Source organism: Lepidochelys olivacea (genome assembly GCF_965140295.1).
Source record: "Lepidochelys olivacea isolate rLepOli2 genome assembly, chromosome: 13".
NCBI lineage: Eukaryota > Metazoa > Chordata > Testudines > Cheloniidae > Lepidochelys > Lepidochelys olivacea.
In genome coordinates, this window is record NC_140423.1 from 32,196,010 (window position 1) to 32,216,202 (window position 20,193).

At 54.4% G+C, this 20,193-nt stretch overlaps 1 protein-coding gene across 2 annotated transcripts in view; it reads left to right on the forward strand.

Annotated features, from left to right (window-relative positions):
• Positions 1-19,326, forward strand: part of LOC311529646 (arf-GAP with SH3 domain, ANK repeat and PH domain-containing protein 1-like) — a gene marked incomplete at its 5' end in the record, with an annotated part of 119,014 nt that extends 99,688 nt beyond the window's left edge. The window contains 10 exons of one of the 2 annotated variants that reach the window (XM_084645776.1): positions 1,058-1,125; positions 2,305-2,412; positions 3,014-3,245; positions 3,990-4,154; positions 4,863-4,926; positions 5,994-6,049; positions 6,558-6,703; positions 8,320-8,442; positions 12,188-12,293; positions 12,608-19,326. In XM_084645776.1, coding sequence (XP_084501902.1) covers positions 1,058-1,125; positions 2,305-2,412; positions 3,014-3,245; positions 3,990-4,154; positions 4,863-4,926; positions 5,994-6,049; positions 6,558-6,703; positions 8,320-8,442; positions 12,188-12,293; positions 12,608-12,621 — 1,082 coding nt within the window. In that variant the 3' untranslated portion in view covers positions 12,622-19,326. The remainder of the gene's footprint in view (positions 1-1,057; positions 1,126-2,304; positions 2,413-3,013; positions 3,246-3,989; positions 4,155-4,862; positions 4,927-5,993; positions 6,050-6,557; positions 6,704-8,319; positions 8,443-12,187; positions 12,294-12,607) is intronic. The other variant, XM_084645775.1, reaches the window with a different exon arrangement.
• Positions 19,327-20,193: the final 867 nt, after the last annotated feature.

Genomic DNA, 20,193 nt, shown 5'->3' on the forward strand with positions numbered 1-20,193 from the left:
CCTCTCCTCTCTTCCAGGGGGAGGAAATAGTTCCCAGTGGTGACACCTGAAGAGGACCGGCTCTAGGCACCAGCAAAGCAAGCACGTGCTTGGGGTGGCACAATTCCGGGGGCGGCGTTCCAGCCACCCTTTTCTTTTTTTTTTTTTGGCTTGGGCAGTTGCGCTCTCGGAGCTTGGGGCAGCAAAAAACCTAGAGCTGGCCTTGCACCTGAATGTTCATCCCTAGGCCTCTGAGCAATCACCTCCCTGAGATGAATGAGGCAGGCCACACCTTTCAGAGCTGCTGTTCCAGACTCAGGCAGACATGCCTGCACAAGTGATACTTTGCTCACGCATCTGAGGTTTTCTTCACACAATAGCTAGAGACTTCCTTTTTTTAAAAAATGAGGGCTGAGATTCTGGAGAACAAAAGAGCAGGCGTGGAGCAGCACCGGTATGGTGCATGGGCATATGCCGGCAGGTTTTGAGCCCTGACCGAAGATCTAATAATCTGCTGTGCATGAGGGTATGAAAAACGTACCCTGTGTTTGACCTTTGAGATTTATAAAGAATTCCACTTTAAAGTTGGGGGTGGCAGTACAATCACGACAACTAATTAGTGTCTGTATCTTTGTCGCACATTTGTCAGTGGTGTCACACATTTACCTTTAAAGGCTGCCTCCTGTGACAGGAGCCATTTAGTAGCAATGGCTCTTCGGTTGTTCTCTCCTCTTTACAGTCCCTGGCTGTACACATACCTGTGCTCATGTGCAGAGCAAATTCTGCAGGGGCCAATCAGGGGGCTAAAAGTGGGTCCTGACCTGAGGGAAGCCAAAACTCCCAAGGCTTGGCAGCCAAATGTTAAAGTCCCCTGTGCCAGCACTGTGCCAGGAGCTCTGGAATCCTGCATCCCCCATGGAAGCATCCAAACAACTCGCTCACTCAGAGCAAGAGCTAGAGGAGACGGGGGTTAACGTGGAACTCACAGGGCAGCCCTATCGAGAGTCGCTTCCACGCCTCCCTAGCAGGAACTGCCTTAGCGCTCACAGGGCTCATGACAGCTGCTTTTTCCCCACAGCCAATGAAGCTGAAGAGACGGCCCTGGATGTGGCCAGGTGCATGAGACACTCGCTGTGTGAAGAACTGGTAAGAAATGGCACCGTACAGTCTCCACCTTTGGGGTGTGAGCTCCACGCAGCAGGTGGGGTGCTCAGTAGCAAACCAGGGATTGGACCTCATTAGAAGGGGAGGGGGTCAGCCCCACCACACTGCTTCTGCATGGTGTTTCCCCAAGCTCACATTGCACTCCCTGCAGCATAGATCTAGCGGTATGCTGGGCAAATAGCTCCATTCTAAGGCCTGGCCTCTTGTTTAGTGGAGGTCCAAAACACTCAGCTTTATTGCCCATATTAGCACAGTGCCAACAAGACACCTAAGCTTCTGGCCCAGGCTGCACCGGGCTCCATGTGACAACTTGGCTGAATTCTGTGAGGTTGGTCTCTTCTTGGTCTGGAATCTGGCCTGAACTTTGCCTGATTGGTAGGGGGTTCTGAGCTTAGGGGTGGGGGGAGAGATTGGGGTTGCCCCTCCCACTGGCTCATCCAGGATGTCCTAGGAGTGCTGCAGGCAGTGCATGCTGCTTCTGCTGGTCCTGGCTGACAGTGGTGCCCTGATGCAAGGCCTTGTCTGAGTTGCTAGGGCTCTGCTGGTACCCATGAGGGATGCAGAGCAGGACATAAAGTGACCTCAGGTAGATGCCTGGTCTGCTGTTGCTGACAGAGAATGGGATTCGTTCAGACCCCACTGGAGGGATGGGACAGCCAGTTTGGAGACATTTCTAGTGGTAGTGCAGACTTTGGGGTTAGAGAGATGTTTCTTCTCTCAGTTAGCAAAATCAGAGTCAGTACTGATGGGACATAGTCTGGATTTGCCAGGTTGAGAGGTCTCTGTGGCTATAGCTGCTGGGCTCAGAGCAGTCTGCTGTGGGATGATCTCCTTCTGGCATATGGCAGGATCCCACACCCAGAAACCACCCAGAAATCTTGCTTTTGTGCTGCCCAGGCCCATGTGTTAGGGCTCCAATGCAAACAGCAGTGTCCTGGAAAAAGGACGAAGGCTGTAGGAAAGTCCCCAGGTAGAGATGGGGCAGCCTGGGTGCCATGCCTACCAGCTGGAAACCCCCACTGCTTCACACTGAGGTGTGTTTTCCCCCAGGACCTGTCTCTCTGACCCTGGGCTGCCCACTCCACTTTCAGCCTTGATGCAGAGCGCTGTAGGTGGGTCTAGGAGAGAGTTTGACCTGAGCCTGATTCCTCTGTGTTCCAGCTGCTGCAGGCTCAAAACAATCAGTTCAACATGCGTGTTCATGTGGAATATGAGTGGCGGCTGGGCCAGGATGACATGTATGAGAGCGACGATGATCTGGATGAGAAGGTGAGATCTCAGCACACTACAGCGGTCCTCAGCTACAAACAGAGGTTCTTGCCCACATATATATTGATGAGTATGGACCCAGCACAGACCTGGCTCAGCACTTCTTCTCATCACTGAGCCATTAACCGGGGCTGCATGTGCCTATCTTGCCCTTCTACCTTATCGCAGCTGTACCTCTGATCCTGCCTCATTTCCCTTCGAGGTTATCATGTGAAACTGTATTGGATGCTTCACTGAAGATGAGCAAAAATATAGCACCCATTTTCTCATCTTAGCTATATCCATGTTGTGCCATTAACACGGGAGCTGAAACTGGGCTGGAATGGGATTTGCTGCAGCCATGCTGCTTGCTGTTTATCACCTGCCTTATTATTGTTGCAGTAATTTACCGGGCATGGAACTCTTTTGTCCAGCCTTCTGCCTGCTTAGAAATTGGCACGATACATGCATGTATCATGCACTCAGGGAACTCGGCAGTTAAGGGTGAAAGAGCTTTTCAGCTGAAGCTTGCTGGATTGAATCCAGCCCAAGGTTGCTGTGACCAAAAGTCTTCAGCAGTTCGCAGCTCCACATAAACAACATGCCTGTCTCTTCTTTTCAGTTGGGTTCCCCGAAGGAGCGCATTCCCCACCTTCAGAGCTACTACAGTTCACCAGCTACTGCCTCCCAGCCATGGGGAAATGCAGCAGGGCTTTCAAAGGGTGCAATTCCAGCCCCCCAGGGGAAATTGCATGACATCTATGCACGCCCTCATTCCCACACCCGTGACATACCAGCAGCCCCTGGCTCTGCTTCATGTGTGCCGCCTCTTCCACCACACAGTGTAATCCGAGGTGAGACTTTCCTTCACGGTAGCCCTGCTGCAGCAGTGGGGTTTGTGGGGTCGGGCCAGCCCCAGAGCAGGGGAGTCTGACTGGATAGATTTCAAACTATAGTGATGCCCTTCCTTCTTATCCGAGGCAAAATTGGCAGTTAATTGTCTTGTTGGCCCCACTGACAATGCCCCATCTCTGCAGCTCCCTACCCCACCCCCCAGGGCCTGACCACCACTGGGCCAAGCCCTAGAGCAAGCGTCAAAGCAGCCAGGCCCAGACCAATCTGCCTACAGCAAATGTCTGTGAGGAAATGTCTTCAGTTATTCTCCGTGTACGGGATGCAGTGACGTCTCAGGGGCTGAGGCGGGGCAGCCCCCCAGGATGTGGAAGGCGCAGTGACGTCTAAGGGGCTGAGGAGGGGCAGCCCCCCCAGGATGTGGACGGCGCAGTGACGTCTAAGGGGCTGAGGAGGGGCAGCCCCCCCAGGATGTGGACGGCGCAGTGACGTCTCAGGGGCTGAGGTGGGGCAGCCCCCCAGGTACAAGGGGCAGCATGAGTAGCTATCCATGCAATACATTTTTTTGCCCACCTCAGGCCAGATCCTCGGCGGGTGTAAATCAGCCGTGCTATGTTAATGTCCATGTAGCTACTCGGATGTACACCAGCTGAGGCCCTGTCCACCAAAGCTGTCAGTAGCCCCCACCCTGTACGTGTCCCCCTCCCTCTCCTCTCACTGCCAGACTTGCTGTTGGTTTTGTGTAGCTCCCCACGTGCCCCTGCCCGCTCCTCCTGCCAGTGCTGTGGACTCTGGAGTAAGGAAGATCCTGTTGCTACCTCTGAGCATGAGGCACAAACGAACCTCATCGGATCCTGTGCCCTGGGTGCCGCTCAGCCTCATGCAGCCCAGCCACGGCAGCCTGGCTCCAGGTAAGGGACTGGCCAGTAGGATGGGGCTCTGTGGGGAAGCAGCTCGGGGAGCTGAGGACACTCGTTCTGTCTCCATTGCCCTTGGGATCCAGCCCTGCCCAAGGTAGACACCGTTCCTATCAGTCCTGGCCTGGTGGGCATGTCAAGCTCCCTGGGATTGCAGGGTCTGGCCCTTCCCATTGAATCCTGGGAGATGTACCCCCGCCCCGAAGGCCAGAGAGCACAGGGATGGAGAGGATCCCCAGATGGCAGCAGACTGAACTGTGCAGCTGCCAGGGACTAGCCCTGCTCCAGCCCTTCACCCTGGATTGTTCCCTTCCCTGGGGCTCTGAGTCTCCTTGGCCAGGCCTGTGGGGCATGCGGGAACGTACTGAGCCTCAGAGCCGCATGTGATCCAAGTGCAAAGCGTCTGCACCTGGGAATCCCTGGCCGTCCTGGCTGGTGACGGGTACATAGCTCCCAGCTCTGGGCCAGGCCTGTTCCCCGGCCCAGCTCCGCTCTTAGGAATGCTATGGCAGTAGCTGAACGCTTGCCCCATGCCCGGGAGGGTGTCCCCGGTGCTGAGCGGGTGTGGGGTGCGACAGAGCATGGCTTCTCTGTGCACATTGTCCATCGGGGGTGGGTCAGCAACTGCCAAGAAGGCACCACCTGTGGGCAACACACCACCTGCTTCTCCATTGCTCAGGCCATTTCCCTTCTCCCGGTCAGATTCTGGATCCTTCTCACGTCCCAAAGGCCATTCTGCAGCAGGAGCCCCTCCCAGGAGACTGAGGTAACTCCCCATGGCTGAGCTCACTGAGGGGCAAGGCCCTGGCACCCCTTAGCCTCGGCCTGAGTTCGCATGAAGCTGAGAGAGCTGGGGCCTAGTCACTACAAGCCCCGTGAACCTGGGACGAGCTATGCAGGGCCTCTGGGAGAGCTCCCTGGGCAGAAGGCCTCTCTGTGGGGCAGGGTAACCTGGGCAGGGAGGCTGTGGGGGGGCTCTGTGGGGCAGGGTTACCTGGGCAGAAGAGCCAGGGAGCTCTGTGGGGCAGGGTTACCTAGGCAGAGGGGCTGGGGAGCTCTATTCGGTGGGGTTATGTAGGCAGAGGGGCCGGGGGGGGGCTCTGTGGGGCAGGATTCCTGGGTCTGGGGCTCTCTGGAGGGAGCTCCTTGCCCAGCTGGGGGCTTGGCAGTGTTCGGGGGAGGTGAGTGCCCTGATCGTGCCTGGTGCCCAACAGAAGGCCCTGCAAGAGGTGGGTAGGGGGCAGGGGGACGCTGCTGTCTGCAGCCATTGTCTCCCAGGGCTGCTGTTCCAGGACTGGGACCCCTGGCAATGGCACTGGGTGCTGTCACTAAATACCATATCTCAGTGCCCTGGCATGGGCGTGTCTGGCCAGCTGCCCTGTACGATGGCCCCTTCCTGCGGGAGGGCTGGTGGCTGTGGCACTATGGCGAGGTGCGGGCGAGGTTTTGCCCTCTCACCTCCTCTCCGCTTCCCCATGGCAGGAGCCCCAGGCTGCCGTCCAGGAGGCTGCAGCATGGCTGGCTCTCTGGAGTGCCTTGTGGCCTGCTGGGTGCAGTGGGGCTCCTGGAGGGGCTGCCTCCACCACTGGAGAAAGACCCTGGGCCAAGCCCATCACCCAGCTAGTGTCATACTCCTCTGCGGCTCTGCCTGCCCATGGGGCTGGCTGGCAGTCAGCAGCCAGCAAGGGAATCCCACGGAGCCCTGGGGCCCACCTGAGATCTGCTGCCCACCGATACGTGCCTCAGGAGTGCAGGGTACCTGGGGCCCCATTCCGCACCCCACCCGTCCTCATCCTGTCTGAGTGACCAGCCCTTCTCTGCGGCTTCCCTTAGCACCGGATCCCACCAGGTCACCAGCCACTCCTCCACCAAGGACACGGCACAGCCTGGTAAGGATGACTTGAGCCCTGCTTGGCTACCAGAACCTACCCGTGGCCTGCCACATCGGGCCCAGCTCCCTGCCCTTGCGCCACTCACTTTGGAGCCACTGCCTGCCTAGCCCAGCTGCCTGCCCCATCCCACCCCCCTCCAACCCCCTCCCCACCCTCTGCCATCTCACCCCTCCCCAACCTCGTCCCGCAGCCCCTCCACCATCCCTCCCCTCGCCCAGTACTGCCACCCTCCACTTCCCCACCCCTCCCCCAAACCACTCTGCCACCCTACCTCTCCCACAGCCCCTCTGCCATCCCTCCCCTCGCCCAGCTTTCTGCCATCTAACCCCAGCCCCACTGCCCTCTGCCGTCTTGCCCCAGCCCAGCTGTTCTGTCTCCCTCCTTTGCCCAGCCAGCTGCCCAGGGTAGTGAGGGGGCCTGGCTGGCACAGTGCGGTGCTGCCCTGGGGGTGGTGCTGATTGCCTGTGAAGAGAGGGAGTTGGTGACTGTTCTGCTGGTGTCCTAGCTGCCCTGGAGACAGTGGAAACGCTCTTTGAGGCTGGCTCCAGCAAAGGAAGACGCCACGGGCTGCCGTGGACCTCGCAAGACCCAGGTGGAGGCCCTGGCCCAGTACAGGACGTGCTGCCCCCTCTCCCAAGTAGGGACACCCTGGTAGGTGCTCTGGTCTGGGATGTCACGCTCAGATCCCACTTCCTCACCGGCCTTTTCTCTCCATATTTGGTTGTAATGTTGGCAAAAGTGCCCCCCTTCAAACTCCAGTGCTGCACGCTGGCACCCCGGTCACGGACAGGGCTCAGCCTCGCGGCAGGCTCAGAGGGCAGCAGAGCATCACATGGAAGTGGCAGGAGCTGATTGCAGGCATGGAGCCCTCCCCCTGCGGAGGCATTCGCAGAACACCATGGGGAGCAGAGGCTAGCCCGAGTCCCTAGGTGTGCAGTCCCTCTCATCCCCATACAGCTGGAGCAGGCTGCCCTGCTGCCAGCAGTTCCACAGGGCCTGATTTCTGAAGGGAGGGACTGGGGGCCTTGTACATCTGGCCGGCTCCCTTCCCCTGAGAGCACATGCAGAGTGGGTGAGCGTGCGTTCCTGGGGACATGTCAGCTCCTCTGCCCGGGCAGACACAGGCGTGGGCACGGGCGGGAGGTACACACAGTGCATGGTGAAGATTGCATGCTGCAGATCAGGCCCTCAGCCTCCTGGGGGTGCCCTGTCGCTGGGGCCCTGTGGAGGTCAGAGCCTCTGCCTCACTCTCCCAGCTCTCCCTTGGCATCATGACTAGCACCAACCCTTCCCCCAGGCTCCCTGCCCCCAGGAGAGCTCCACACAAGCCCCCCTCCCCGCAAAAGCCCGCAGGGAAGCAAATAAACAAGGACACAGGGCTTGCTGTCTCCAGGAAGATTAGAGGGTTTCCAGGTGTCTGGTTTTCAACTGTAAAGTCCGGTCGAAAAGGGGACCTAGCAGTGTCCAGTCAGATTTACTGACCAGACACCAAAAGTCCAGTTACCTCAGGAGGGAAGGAGGTGCTGGGCCATCAACCCATGCCAGCCGCTGCTCAGCCGGGGCCGCCTCCCACTGCATCTGGTGGGCAGGCAGCCATCAGGCTGCAGGGAGCCCAGCTGTGGGGGGCAGGGGAGAGAGGTGGAGAGGATCAAGCAACGAGGAAGGGGGAGGGGGTAGAGCAGTGAGCCATGGTGGGGAAGAGGAGCAAGCAGGGGCTGGGGCGTCAACGGAAGAGGTGGAGCAGGGGCAGGGCCTCGAGGGAAGAGGCAGGGCCCTGGGGAAGAGGCAGGACAGGGGCTGGGGCCTTGGGGGGAAAGAGGAGGGGCAGGGGGTCCAGTTTTCATAAATTAGAAAGTTGTCAACTATATGGAAGAACACTGCAGATAGGGAGCTGCCAGAGCCACACTACACAGTCTCCAGCATCTGGACCCCTGCAGCCCTTCACCACCCACTCCAGAGCTCCCAAAGCACCCACAGCCACCCAGCACTCGCCTCCCCTTCCCCCCCCGCATTCTCCCAGCCTGATCCCCTGCGGCCCCGTGGCATGCCCCTCACTCACCTGCCCTGTGCAGGGCTCCCATGCTGGTTGGTGTCCTCACCCGTGTGCCTGGAGGGGATTCTCTCCTGCCCTGAGTGCACGGGGGCTTGGGGACCAAAATGCCCCTGCATTCAGGCTGCATTTGTTTGTGTCTACCAAAGAGCATGGTGCAGGACGCATTGGACAAAGGGATCCAGGCTTGATGACGTTCTCCCCTCCTGATTTTCAGAGTAAACCACGCTTTTTCCGGGTCCGAGCACTGTTTGACTGTCAGGCTGACCGTGAGGACGAGCTGACCTTCCATGTGGGAGAGACCATCATCGTGGACGAAGAGGAGGACTACAATTGGTGGGTACGTATCAGCCTACACTGTAGTACAGCACTGCGGGTTCCAGTGTACATGCTGATGTCCCCTTGACCTGCGCGCCAAACCCCTCCCTAGCCACAGCTCCCAGACTCTTAGCCAAGCTGCCTTCCTCCCTTGCCTCCCCTGGAGTGCTGTCCTGTTTTTTTCATGGTCTCCTGGTTAGAGCTGAGCAACCCCACTCCTGCCTTGTTGATCTCTGGAGCTCTGCACTCAGCCCTCTGGACTCTCCACTCTGATGTGCTCGCCCATTTGCGCTCTCTTCCCCTCTGCCTCTTGCACTGATACCTGTTAATCCGCTTGCTCCTGTCACACCCTACTCTGCTTCAGCACTTCTGGTTCCACTGTTGCGCTATCCAAACTTGCGCTATGCAAACTTGAAATGCAAACATTAGCATATTGGAAACCAGTTGTGTCCCATCTCTACTGAACATCTAGAAATCTAACTTCTGGCTGGTTCTTCCAAGACAAACAATACAAATGTCACCATTTTATTAAAAATATATAATTGTGTAATCCCCACTCCCCTCTCTCCGGGGTGCCACCTGGGACTGGGGTACCACTGAGCCCGCCTGACCCACCAGCCTGGGTATCCTTAACACGGTACTGCTCTGCAGCCTGCCAAGCCCTCCCTCAGGCTTCAGACTGCAGTTTACCAGTACAGATACAGGTAGGAACACACCCAGCTGCAGATTCCCACAGATGCTGAGATCAGCTCTGCATGGGAAGGCTCAGCTAAGGTACTGCCCAGTACTCAAGTGCACACCCCCCTCTAGAGGGTAAACCCAAAATTATGCAGTCTTCCACTGCACAGAGATCTGTACAACATAAGCTCACGAAATTCTCCCTCAATGTGGAGAGGAATATACACAGCTTTCTGCCCCACAGTTATGATTTCCACCCACTGGCTTTAGACAAAACAAGTTTATTAACTACAAAAGATAGACTGGTTTCAGAGTAGCAGCCGTGTTAGTCTGTATTCGCAAAAAGAAAAGGAGGACTTGTGGCACCTTAGAGACTAACCAATTTATTAGAGCATAAGCTTTCGTGAGCTACAGCTCACTTCCTCAGATGCATATCGTGGAAACTGCAGCAGGCTTTATATATACACAGAGAATATGAAACAATACCTATTCCCACCCCACTGTCCTGCTAGTAATAGCTTATCTAAAGTGATTTCCAGCACAAATCCAGGTTTTCTCACCCTCCACCCCCCCACACAAATTCACTCTCCTGCTGGTGATAGCCCATCACTTTAGATAAGCTATTACCAGCAGGACAGTGGGGTGGGAATAGGTATTGTTTCATATTCTCTGTGTATATATAAAGCCTGCTGCAGTTTCCACGATATGCATCTGGGGAAGTGAGCTGTAGCTCACGAAAGCTTATGCTCTAATAAATTGGTTAGTCTCTAAGGTGCCAAAAGATAGACTGTAAGTGATTATAAGGGATAGCAAACAAATCAAAGCAGATTACCTAGCACAGGGATAGGCAACCTATGGCACGCGTGCCGAAGGCGGCACGCGAGCTGATTTCCAGTGGCACTCACGCTGCCTGGGTCCTGGCCACCGGTCCGGGGGGCTCTGCATTTTAATTTAATTTTAAATGAAGCTTCTGAAACATTTTTAAAACCTTATTTACTTTATATACAACAATAGTTTAGTTATATGTTATAGACTTATAGAAAGAGACCATCTAAAAACATTAAAATGTATTACTGACACGCAAAACCTTAAATTCGGGTGAATAAAGGAAGACTCAGCACACCACTTCTGAAAGGTTGCCGACCCCTGACCTAGCAAATAAAACAAAAATACAATCTAAGCTTAATATTCTAAAGAAATTGGGTGTGTGTAACAAATTCTCACCATAAATGTTGTTTTAGACAGATTGTAGAGATTCTTGAAGGCAAGCTGCACTTGCTTGCAGCTTCAGACTCCAGTTATTCCTTTCACAGGCTAGACAACCCTCTAGCCTGGATTCAGCCCTTCTCCCCTAGTTCAGTCCTCTTTCTTGGGTGGGGAATCAGTGAAGAACGAACCACGATTATGTCACTCCCCTACCTTAAATGGTTTTTGCATATGGCGTGAATCCTTTGTCTCCCAGTTTGATTCCCATGCCTGGTCAATGGAAAAACACTAGTTTTATCATGGAGTCCAGTACCAGGTGACATGGTCACATGTCCCTATAGGGCCACCGCAACCATGACTCAGAGGCTGTTTGCAGCGTCCTCAGGAAGGCTTCCCAGGAAGGCTCCCCGGTGGGAGATTAGCATCTTCTAAGACCTACCGTTCTCCCTAATGGCCCTTCCCAGCCGGCCATCTAGACTGATTGCATTCCCCAGGTGTAAACACATTTTAATAGATGCATAGACAATATTCCTAACTTCAGATTCCAAAATAATACATGCATACAGATAGGATAATCATATTCAGTAAATCATAACTAAGGCTCTGTGTTTGTCACAGAGGTCACGGAAGTCATGGGTTCCATGGCTTTCCGTGACCTCCGTGACTTCTGCAGCATCCCCTTGCGGCTGGCCCAGGAGCCACCTGAGCAGCTTGGGCAGCCGCCGGGTCATTCGCACTGGCTGCCACTGGGGCAGTCTCAGGGCCCCTCTGCCCCCCACAGCAAGAGTTTGGGTGTGTGGGGGCTCAGGGCTTGGGATTGGGGCCAGTGCTAACCTCAGCTGCTAGCTCCGCTTGCTGCCTCTGCCTGCAGGCACCACCCTGGCAGCTCTCATTGGCCACGGTTCCCAGCCAATGGGAGCTGCAGAACCATGGCTTGGAGCGGAGCAGAGGCAGCACGTGGAGCTGGGGCCGCCACTTCCCAGGAGCTGGGTAGGGAGCCTGCTTGAGCCCCACCAACCCCCAACCGGCACCCACGCCCCCCCCCCGGGCCATGACTCCCCACCCCGAGCACCTGCACCCCTGTCCCCAGCACCCACAATGCTTCCTCTGGTTGCGCCCCCCTCCCCAGCACCCGCCAGGAACTGTGGCCAATGGCTCCTGGTTGACGGCACAGAGGGGCTAAGGCAGGCTCCACCCCTGCAGCTCCCATTGGCCGCAGTTCCCGGCCAATGGGAGCTGCAGAGTTGGTGCTCAGAGTTGGTTCTCGGGGCTCGGAGCTGCAGGAACATGCCCCAGCCCCTGCCCCAGGCTCAGTCCGGAGTCCCCTCCCACACTCCAAAACCTTTGGCCCCAACCCAGAGCCCACACCCCCTCCCACAATCCAATCCCCTGCCCCAGCCCGGTGAAAGTGAGTGAGGGTGGGGGAGAGCAAGCGACGGAGGGATGGGGGATGGAGTGCGCGAGGCGGGGCCTTGGTGAAGGGGCAGGGCAAGGGTGGGACCTCAGGGAAGGGGACGGGGGAAGAGTGTTTGGGTTTGTGTGATAAGACAGTTGACAACCCTAGCTGGAACCCGGGATGGCCGTGCCCTGGATCCTGTAATGACTGGGGCGTGGGTGGTCAGGCTCGTGGCTAGAGTCAGGCGCCATGTCACGGGTCGAAGCTGGAGTCAGCATCGGGGACGGGCAGAGGAGCAGGGATGCGGAGTGAGGCCGGAAAGCAGGTACTGGGAATAGACGGGGGTCTGGGATGAGGATGGCAGCCACAGGGAGGCAAGCAGGAGCCAGGAGTCCTGCAAGCAGGCAGGGTCCATATTAGTAGTAGCAGCAGCCAGGGATTCTTCTAGTTGCTCAGACAACGTTCTGTCCCTTTCTGGTCTAAACAGAGCTCCCCAGCCATCCCTGGGGCTGGGCATTTCCCCCAATCAGGAGCTTCGGAGGCAGAGCCCTTTGTGAGCAGAGCTTCGTTGGTTGCCTTCTACAGTGGCTCAGGTGAGCTGCTGGGTAGTGGCTGTGGACTGGGCACTGCCTGGGGACCCAGGGGCCCAGATTCGAGATCCACGCACAAGACCATCTGCAGGAAAGAATAGAGCAACTAGTGCAAGCTTGCTGGGAACCTTGTCACCTGCCCAGAACCTGTCCTTGTTCTCCGGGGAGTTGGCGAGTGCAGAGATTGGAATGGCTGGGCCCTGCCTGGGCTGGTTTAGGAATGGCTTGCAGTCATTAGTCAGTTCCTTTCCACTGGCTACCCAACCCCATGGAAGAGCCCCAGCTGACTAAGCCTTTGCTGGCTTTTCTCTTCACAGAGCGGCTGGGTTGAAGGGCAGCCCCACAGGAAAGGCGTCTTCCCAGCATCGTTTGTTTATGTGCTGAGTGAATAGGACCTGGATGGCTGACAGAAGAAAGAGCATCTCAGCTGCTCGAAGTGCAGATCCCCCAGACTCCCTGTTTTCAGCAGGCTTCCTGCAGAGAACACACTTGGCAAGCTTGTGCTGTTTCATCTCTTGTGCCTTGTGACTCTCACCTTCAGGCCCACAGCATGTGGTACTGCCCACGGGGCCCCGAGCAGGGCTTGGAGGGGTCAGGTCTTTGCCTGTCTCCTGAATTGCAATCAAGTATCCTATTGGGTGTCTTTGAGTCCTGCTTTCAGCTCCAGCTGTTCAGTGTGCTGGCTCCCGCAGAGCAGTGAGGCGCTCACTGCATGGTGCTGGCTGGGAGTGGCCAAAGCTGGGAGAATGCCACTTTAGGGACACCAGAGTTTGGGGCCTGTTTTAACACGGGATAACTGACGGCTGATTAACTGGATAGTAAATGCCACTCTAGACACACCACAGATGTCTGTTCCACACAGCCCTAGTGTCCAGGTTAACATCCACTCTCCTCCCAATTAACGTGAGTTAACTCAGGTTCAAACAAGTCCCAAGCCCCATTCCAGTCAAACCTGTCCACTATGCCAGCCAGGGAGCTGCCCAAAACAGGCTTCTTTCCACTCTCCCATTTGAACCAGTCATTCAGCTGGGCAGCCACTTTGACACCCGGACCCATAGAAACTGCACCAGTTCCTGTCTCTGTTTTTCTGCTCCAGTGCCGTTTCTAGTGGGAGCGGGAGCCTAGCTCCGGCATTTGTACCAGCCCTGTTCAGAGCCCTCTTTCCACTAACGCTGCCACCACTGGAATCACCGGCGGAGCTGTGTGGGGACAGAAAAACGCTGATCAGTGTTCCCAGTGGCCAGGGGCATGTGACAGGAGAGAGCTCATAGACCTTAAGACCAGAAGGGACCATTGTGATCATCTAGTCGGACCTCCTGCACATCACAGGCCACAGACCCTCACCCACCCACTCCAGTAATAGACCTCTCTGGCTGAGTTACTGGCGTCCTCAAATCATGATTTAAAGACTTAAAGGTACAGAGAATCCACCATTTACACTCGTTTAAACCTGCAAGTGACCCGTTCCCCCCATTACAGAGGAAAGCAAAAAACCCCAGGGTCTCTGCCAATCTGACCTGGGGGAAAATTCGTTCCCAACCCCCAAATGTGGTGATCAGTTAGATCCTGAGCATGTGGACAAGACCCACCAGCCAGACACCTTGGAAAGACTTCTCCGAAGTAACTCAGAGCCCACCCCACCTAGTATCCCATCACCAGCTACTGGAGATATTTGCTGCTAGCAGTCGCAGATCGGCGACATGCCATCGCAGGCAGTCCCATCATCCCACCCCCTCCATAAACGTATCAAGCTCAGTCTTAAAACCAGTTAGGTTTTTTGTCTGCACTGCTCCCCTTGGAAGGCTGTTCCAGAACTTCACTCCTGTTGATTAGAAACCTTTGTCTAACTGGAACCCTAAACTTATTGATGGCCAGTTTATAGTCATTTGTTCTGGTGCCATCATTAGCCCTTAACTTAAATAACTCCTCTCCCTCCCTGGTATTTGTCCTTCTGATGTATTTATAGAGCACAGTCATATCTCCCTTCAGCCTTCTTTTGGTTTGACTGAACAAGCCAAGCTCTTTGAGTCTCCTCTCATAAAGCATCAATCCTCTGATCCTCCAAGTAGCACTTTTCTGCACCTGTCCCAATTTGAATTAATCTTTCTTAAACATGGGACACCAGAATTGCACACACTATTCCAGAGGAGTTCTCACCAATGACTTGTATAATGGTACTAACATTTCCCTGTCTCTACTGGAAATACCTCACCTGATGTATTATGGGACTGCATTAGCCTTTTTTTACAGGCTAATGCAGCCACATCACATTGGCAGTTCATAGTCATCCTGTGATCAACCAGTACATCCAGCTCTTTCTCTTCCTCTGTCACTTCTAACTGATATGTCCTCAACTTAAAGCAAAAATCCTTCTTGTTAGTCCCTAAATGCATGACTTTGCACTATCATATTTCATCCCATTTTTATTACTCCAGTTTTCAACGTCCTCCAGATCTTCTTGTATGATATTCTGGTCCTCCTCCATATTGGCAATGCCTCACAACTTTGTGTCATCTGCTAGTTTTATTAGTGCACTCCCACTGTGCCATGGTCATAAATGAAAATGTTAAATAAGATTGGTTCCAAGACTGATCCCTGAGGAACTCCATTAGTGACCTCCCTCGAGCCTGACAGTTCACCTTTCACCCATTGTACCCTCCCCTTTAACCAGTTCCTTACCTTTCAATTCTCATATTAATCCCATCTTCTCCAATTTAACTCATAATTTTCCAGGTGAAACTGTATCAAATGCCTTACTGAAATCCAGGTAGATTAGATCTGCATTTCCTTTGTCTAAAATATCAGTTATCTTCTCAAAGAAGATCAGGTTGGTCTAATGCGATCTACCTTTTGTGAAACCAGGTTCTATTCCATTCCAATTACGGTTCACCTCTATGTCCTTAATTCCTTTCTCTTTCAAAGTTTGTTCCAAGACCTTCCAAACTAACAGGCCTGTAGTTTCGTGGATCACTTTTTTCCCTTTTAAAAAAATAGGTACTATATTATCAATTTTCTAGTCATAGGATACTGCTCCTGAGTTTATGGAGTCAATTAAAATGGTTATTATTGGGCTTGCAAATTGATGTGCCAGTTCCTTTAATATTCTTGGGTGGAGATTGTCCAGGCCCCACGATTTGGTCCCATTAAACTGTTTGAATTTGACTTACACCTTGGATGTGGTGATTTCTGCTTCTGTCTCCCCATTCCCATTAGCCACCCTGCTACTACCCCTAAACTCTTCATTACCCTTATTAAAAACTGAGGCAAAGTATTTGTTTAGGTGTTGGGCCATGCCTAGATTATCTTTAATCTCCATTCCTTCCTCAGTACTTAGCGGTTCCACTTCTTCTTTCCTTGTTTAATTTCTTTTATTTATATGGCTATAGAACCTTTTATGATTGGTGTTAATTTCCTTTGCAAGGTCCAGCTCTACTTGGCTTTTTGCAGTTCTCACTTTTTCCTTACATTTTCTGATCTCCAAGAGGTAGCTTTCCTTGCTGATCCATCCCATCTTCCATTCCTTGTAGGCTTTCTGCTTTCTTTTACCTGTTTGAGATGCTTGTTCATCCCATTTGGTCGGCAACCCTTCCCTACAAATTTTTCCCCTTGCTTGGGATTCAGGCTTCAGATAGGTTCTGCAACTTCAACTTAAATTAATTCCAAGCTTCCTCCACATTCAGATCCTTGAGTTCTTCAGTCCAGTCCACTTCCATAACTACTTCCCTTAATTTTTTAAATTTAGTTCTTTTGAAATCAAAGACCCTAGTTGCAGACCTATATTTGTTGATCCTTCCATTCAGTTTAAACTGAATTAGCTCATGACTCAAACCGAGATTATCCTCTACAGCCTGTTCTTCTACGAGGTCCTCACTACTCGCCAATACTAAATTTAAAATGGCATCATCACTTGTTGATTCAGTCTGAAGAAATCTTTCATCTATCACATCCAGGAAAATCTGGGCCTACCACTCATCCTCCAGTCTAGATCTGGAAAATTAAAGTCTCCCATAATCACACAATTCCCAGTGGTATTTATTTCATTAAAAATATTAAAGAGGTCTCTATCCATATTCAGATTGTATCCTGGGGTCTGTAGCAGACCCCAAGCACTGTCCCAGTGGAGCCTGTGTTATCTTTATTCCCCCAAAGTGATTCTGACCCAAACTGACTCATCCATTCCATCACTTCTAATTTCTTTACAGTCTACCTCACCATTACCATACAATGCTACTCCACCTCCCTTGCCTTTAAGTTCTGTCTTTCCTGAACAGCACGTACCCTTCACTCCCTGTGCTCCAGTCACGACAACCTTCCCTACCTGTACTCCAGCTCTACTGTTTGGAAGTTAAAGTGGTTACCCCAGAATCCCTGGAAACAAGTGCATCTAAACTGGGGATCGTCCTGGGTTCAGTCCCTCCTCTCCAAGAGTTTAGCCAGCACTCACCCGGCACCACGAGCAAGCCTCTCCTGCAGGGCTGGTGCTCTCTGAACTGCAGAAGGTTCAGAGAATTGCTCCATTCTTTGCTAGAAGCTCTGGAACAGTGCTGAGGCCATGAGCTTCTGGGGTGTGACCCAGTCACCAGTAAATACTGACTGTCCACTACTGGGTCTCACAGAAGGAAGGAATGTTCCAGTTTCTCTCTCCAGCCTCCTTTCCAAGCCCACCTCTACCCTGGTGTGGAAAAGGCCCCTAGGATCCCATCTAATCCAGCCATTGAAGGTTAGGGGACAAGAGTCACTGCCGGCTTTTTTCAGTCTAGTCTTAAATGTGCCAAGTGATGGCACTTTCCTCGTGTTTTCTATGTCCACTTCCAGGCCCAGGGTCCAGTCTAGGGTATGACTGTGTTTGCTGTTCCAGAATCCAGTGGTGTGGGACCTGGGTGGAGAGGCGGGTTTGCCCATTGTGTCAGAGGAATTATCTGCACAGCTGTTGAAGTGTCCCGGTACAATGAGCCACAGGGAACAAGTGGCTCCATCTTCCTCCATTTCCCAGAGAGCTCGTTCCCCAGCTGAGTACATCTCACTGCCAGGGAGATTACCAGAGTCTGAACCTAAGAGTTTCCTATCTTAACATCCCCCCCCATGCCTAGTTCTGCTCCTAGCTCCCCTCCCAGCTTGGTGTTTGGACCTGTCAAAGACCCGTAGACAGCTGAGTTCAGCTGCACATGTGTGAAGAAGAGATGCTGGGGTCCTTGCTGCAGCTGTGGGCTCTGCTGCAGACAGATTGTAGGGGAGGCACTGCCAGAAAGGACCTCTCCTAGCCCTCCAAGAGAAGCTGCAACCTGCTCTGTCTCACACACTCCTCATTTAAGTGCTAAAACGTGAGAGAAGAAAGGGACAAAAAGAGACCCCCCCCCACCCCCACCCTGCTCCGCTTTGCAGGCGCAAGCCAGCACTATATCCTTTCCCACAGCAGACGAAGCCACAGAGGCCGAGTGGCTCTGCCTCTCCCCTAGGTATCTGGCACTTGAATACACCTGGGTCACATGCCGCCTCTTCCCACTGTCACAATCCCAGGCCTCAGCTGGGGAAACCCTGCCTCCAAAGCAGCTTGCGCCATCCAAGGGACCTGTAGCCACCCCCACCTAACAAGCCCCAAAGCCATTCACATACTCGCTAGCAACTGCCACCCTGCAGGTGGGCTGGGCAAGGTAGAGGGGTAGGCCCTTGCCAAAGCCAAGTGCACACTGCCGCGTCATTGGTCTGAGAGGGGCAAGGTAAGACCCACAGTCAGCCTCCAAGCTCCTCTCCCTTGAGCTGGGATGTGTGCCAGGAACTGGCAGTTTCACCCAGCGCTGGCTGCTGCCACCCTTTCTTGCACTGCAGTTGCAGGACAGGGCTTTGGGAAGCAGCTGGAAGCATGGCCTCTCCCCCCCCCCATCTATGAATCTCCAATAACAGCCTTCTTCCCTCGGAGTTCTGCTGCTCCTCTGCCCTCCTCTGTTCCTGACACGTTCCCAGCATCCCCGTACAGGGCCGTGCACAGCCTCGGCCCCCAGCGCCGACAGGGTGAGCCAAGGCTGGGTGTGACTGGGGCCAGCAGTCAGTGCCCTGGGAAGGGTGGGTCTGTGCCTCTGGCTCTCCCCGCCTGTGTTGCTGGCTCTGCTGCACAGTGACCGAAGGCGGTGGTGCCGCTGAGCAGCCCGAGCCGTCGAGAGCAGCCGGTACATCAGCCCCCGCGGGAAGGCAGCAGGGATGGCACAGGCGGTGCTCAGGCTGGAGCGGTCACTCGGATGAAAACTGGGCCTTGACGTGGGCAATGTAATGCACATGACGGGAGCCTTCATTTCCGTCTCGGTGTTCTTCGGAAAATTTGGGTTTTTTTCAGTGGAAATGGAATTAGCAAAAAAAAGGCCAAAAATGGAAAGAATTCAGCTGAAAAACCACAATATTTGACTTGGGGATGCTGCTGCGGTGCCTCCCAGGAGCTGGCGTTCAGGTGGCTTGTGCTCCCGCTCACCTTTGGGTTTGACTGTGTCTCCCGTGGCACACTGTGGTCTTCCTCTTGGGAAGGGCAGGCAGAGAATCGTGGTAGTCCCTGGCCATGGTGCAGCATGGGAGATGTCGTTTGGGTGCATGTGCGCGTCCCAAACCCAGTGTGACGAAGTGGGACCTTTCTTAATGCTTCCTCTGAGTACTGTAGGGGTGCCTCAGTTTCCCCAATGCATTTCTTAAAGCTCTAGGTGGTGGGCTAAGGGGATATATTGTTGCAGAGCAAAGAGCCAGTGTACACAAATGTCCTACACTCTTATCTTCTGGCAACTGATGGCCTGGGCCCTTCCCCCCCGCAAGGTGAGAGCTAAAGGGTAGGAGAACAAAGGAATCAAGTGACCGCCTGGCCCGGGAAAGGGACAAAGCCCAGAGGAGGGGGCGCTGGAGAGAGTTTCAGTTTGGGGCTGGCTGGGGACATGGAGTGAAGGGCAGACTTGGTTGTCTGGCTCACTGACCCCCCAAAATGGACCCGGCTGAGGGGTCCTGTTCTCTATACCTACAAGCTCTGTTGTAGACCGTGTTCCTGTCATCTAATAAACCTCTGTTTTACTGGCTGGCTGAGAGTCACGTCTGACTGCGAAGTTGGGGGGCAGGACCCTCTGGCTTCCCCAGGAAACTGCCTGGGCGGACTCGCTGCGGGAAGTGCACGGAGGGGCAGAGGATGCTGAATGCTCCGAGGTCAGACCCAGGAAGGTGGAAGCTGTGGGAGCTGTGTGTCCTGCAGACGGGCTGCTCACAGAGAGGAGGCTCCCCCAGAGTCCTGCCTGGCTTCATAGGGAGCAGATCCAGAGCATCGCCCGGGGACTCCGTGACACCCAGCCATTAGATTTTGAACATACTGACCTTTATACCTGTGGGACTGAGGCCTGCAGTGCCCTAGGAGGCACATGCTGGCCTGGACATTGTGCTGTGGGAGGCCACCACCCTGGCACCCCTGCAGGGGGTTGGGGGAAGGGGATAGCACCTCCTCGGCATGTGCTGCTCTCTGGGATCCTATGGGGTCCGGATCATCAGTGGGGGAAGGGCATCAGCCACAAGATCCCCTTGGCAGGGGCAGCAGGTTTGTGCCTGGCCCCTGGCACAGAGGGCCCTGTGGGGCAGTCTGGGGAGCCCTGCTGCATGGGTACATGCAGCCAAGGGGCTGAGATCCATGTAGCTTTGCAGGATCTTCTGGCTTCTCCCTCCCCGAGGGTGCCAGGGGAGGCCAGGCCCATGCAGGATTGCTCCATGGGAGCTGTGTGGCAGTCCCAGAACCCACTCTGAGGGGTGACTTGGAAAGCACCCACAGTAATAGCTCCCCAAACCCCCCAGCTCTCTGTGAGTCACCCAGCCCAGCACAAGCTCTCCTGAGCCCTGCTCTGGTGGCCCTGGAGTGCCGTCAGTCAGCCCTCAATGCGCACGCTCCTCAGGC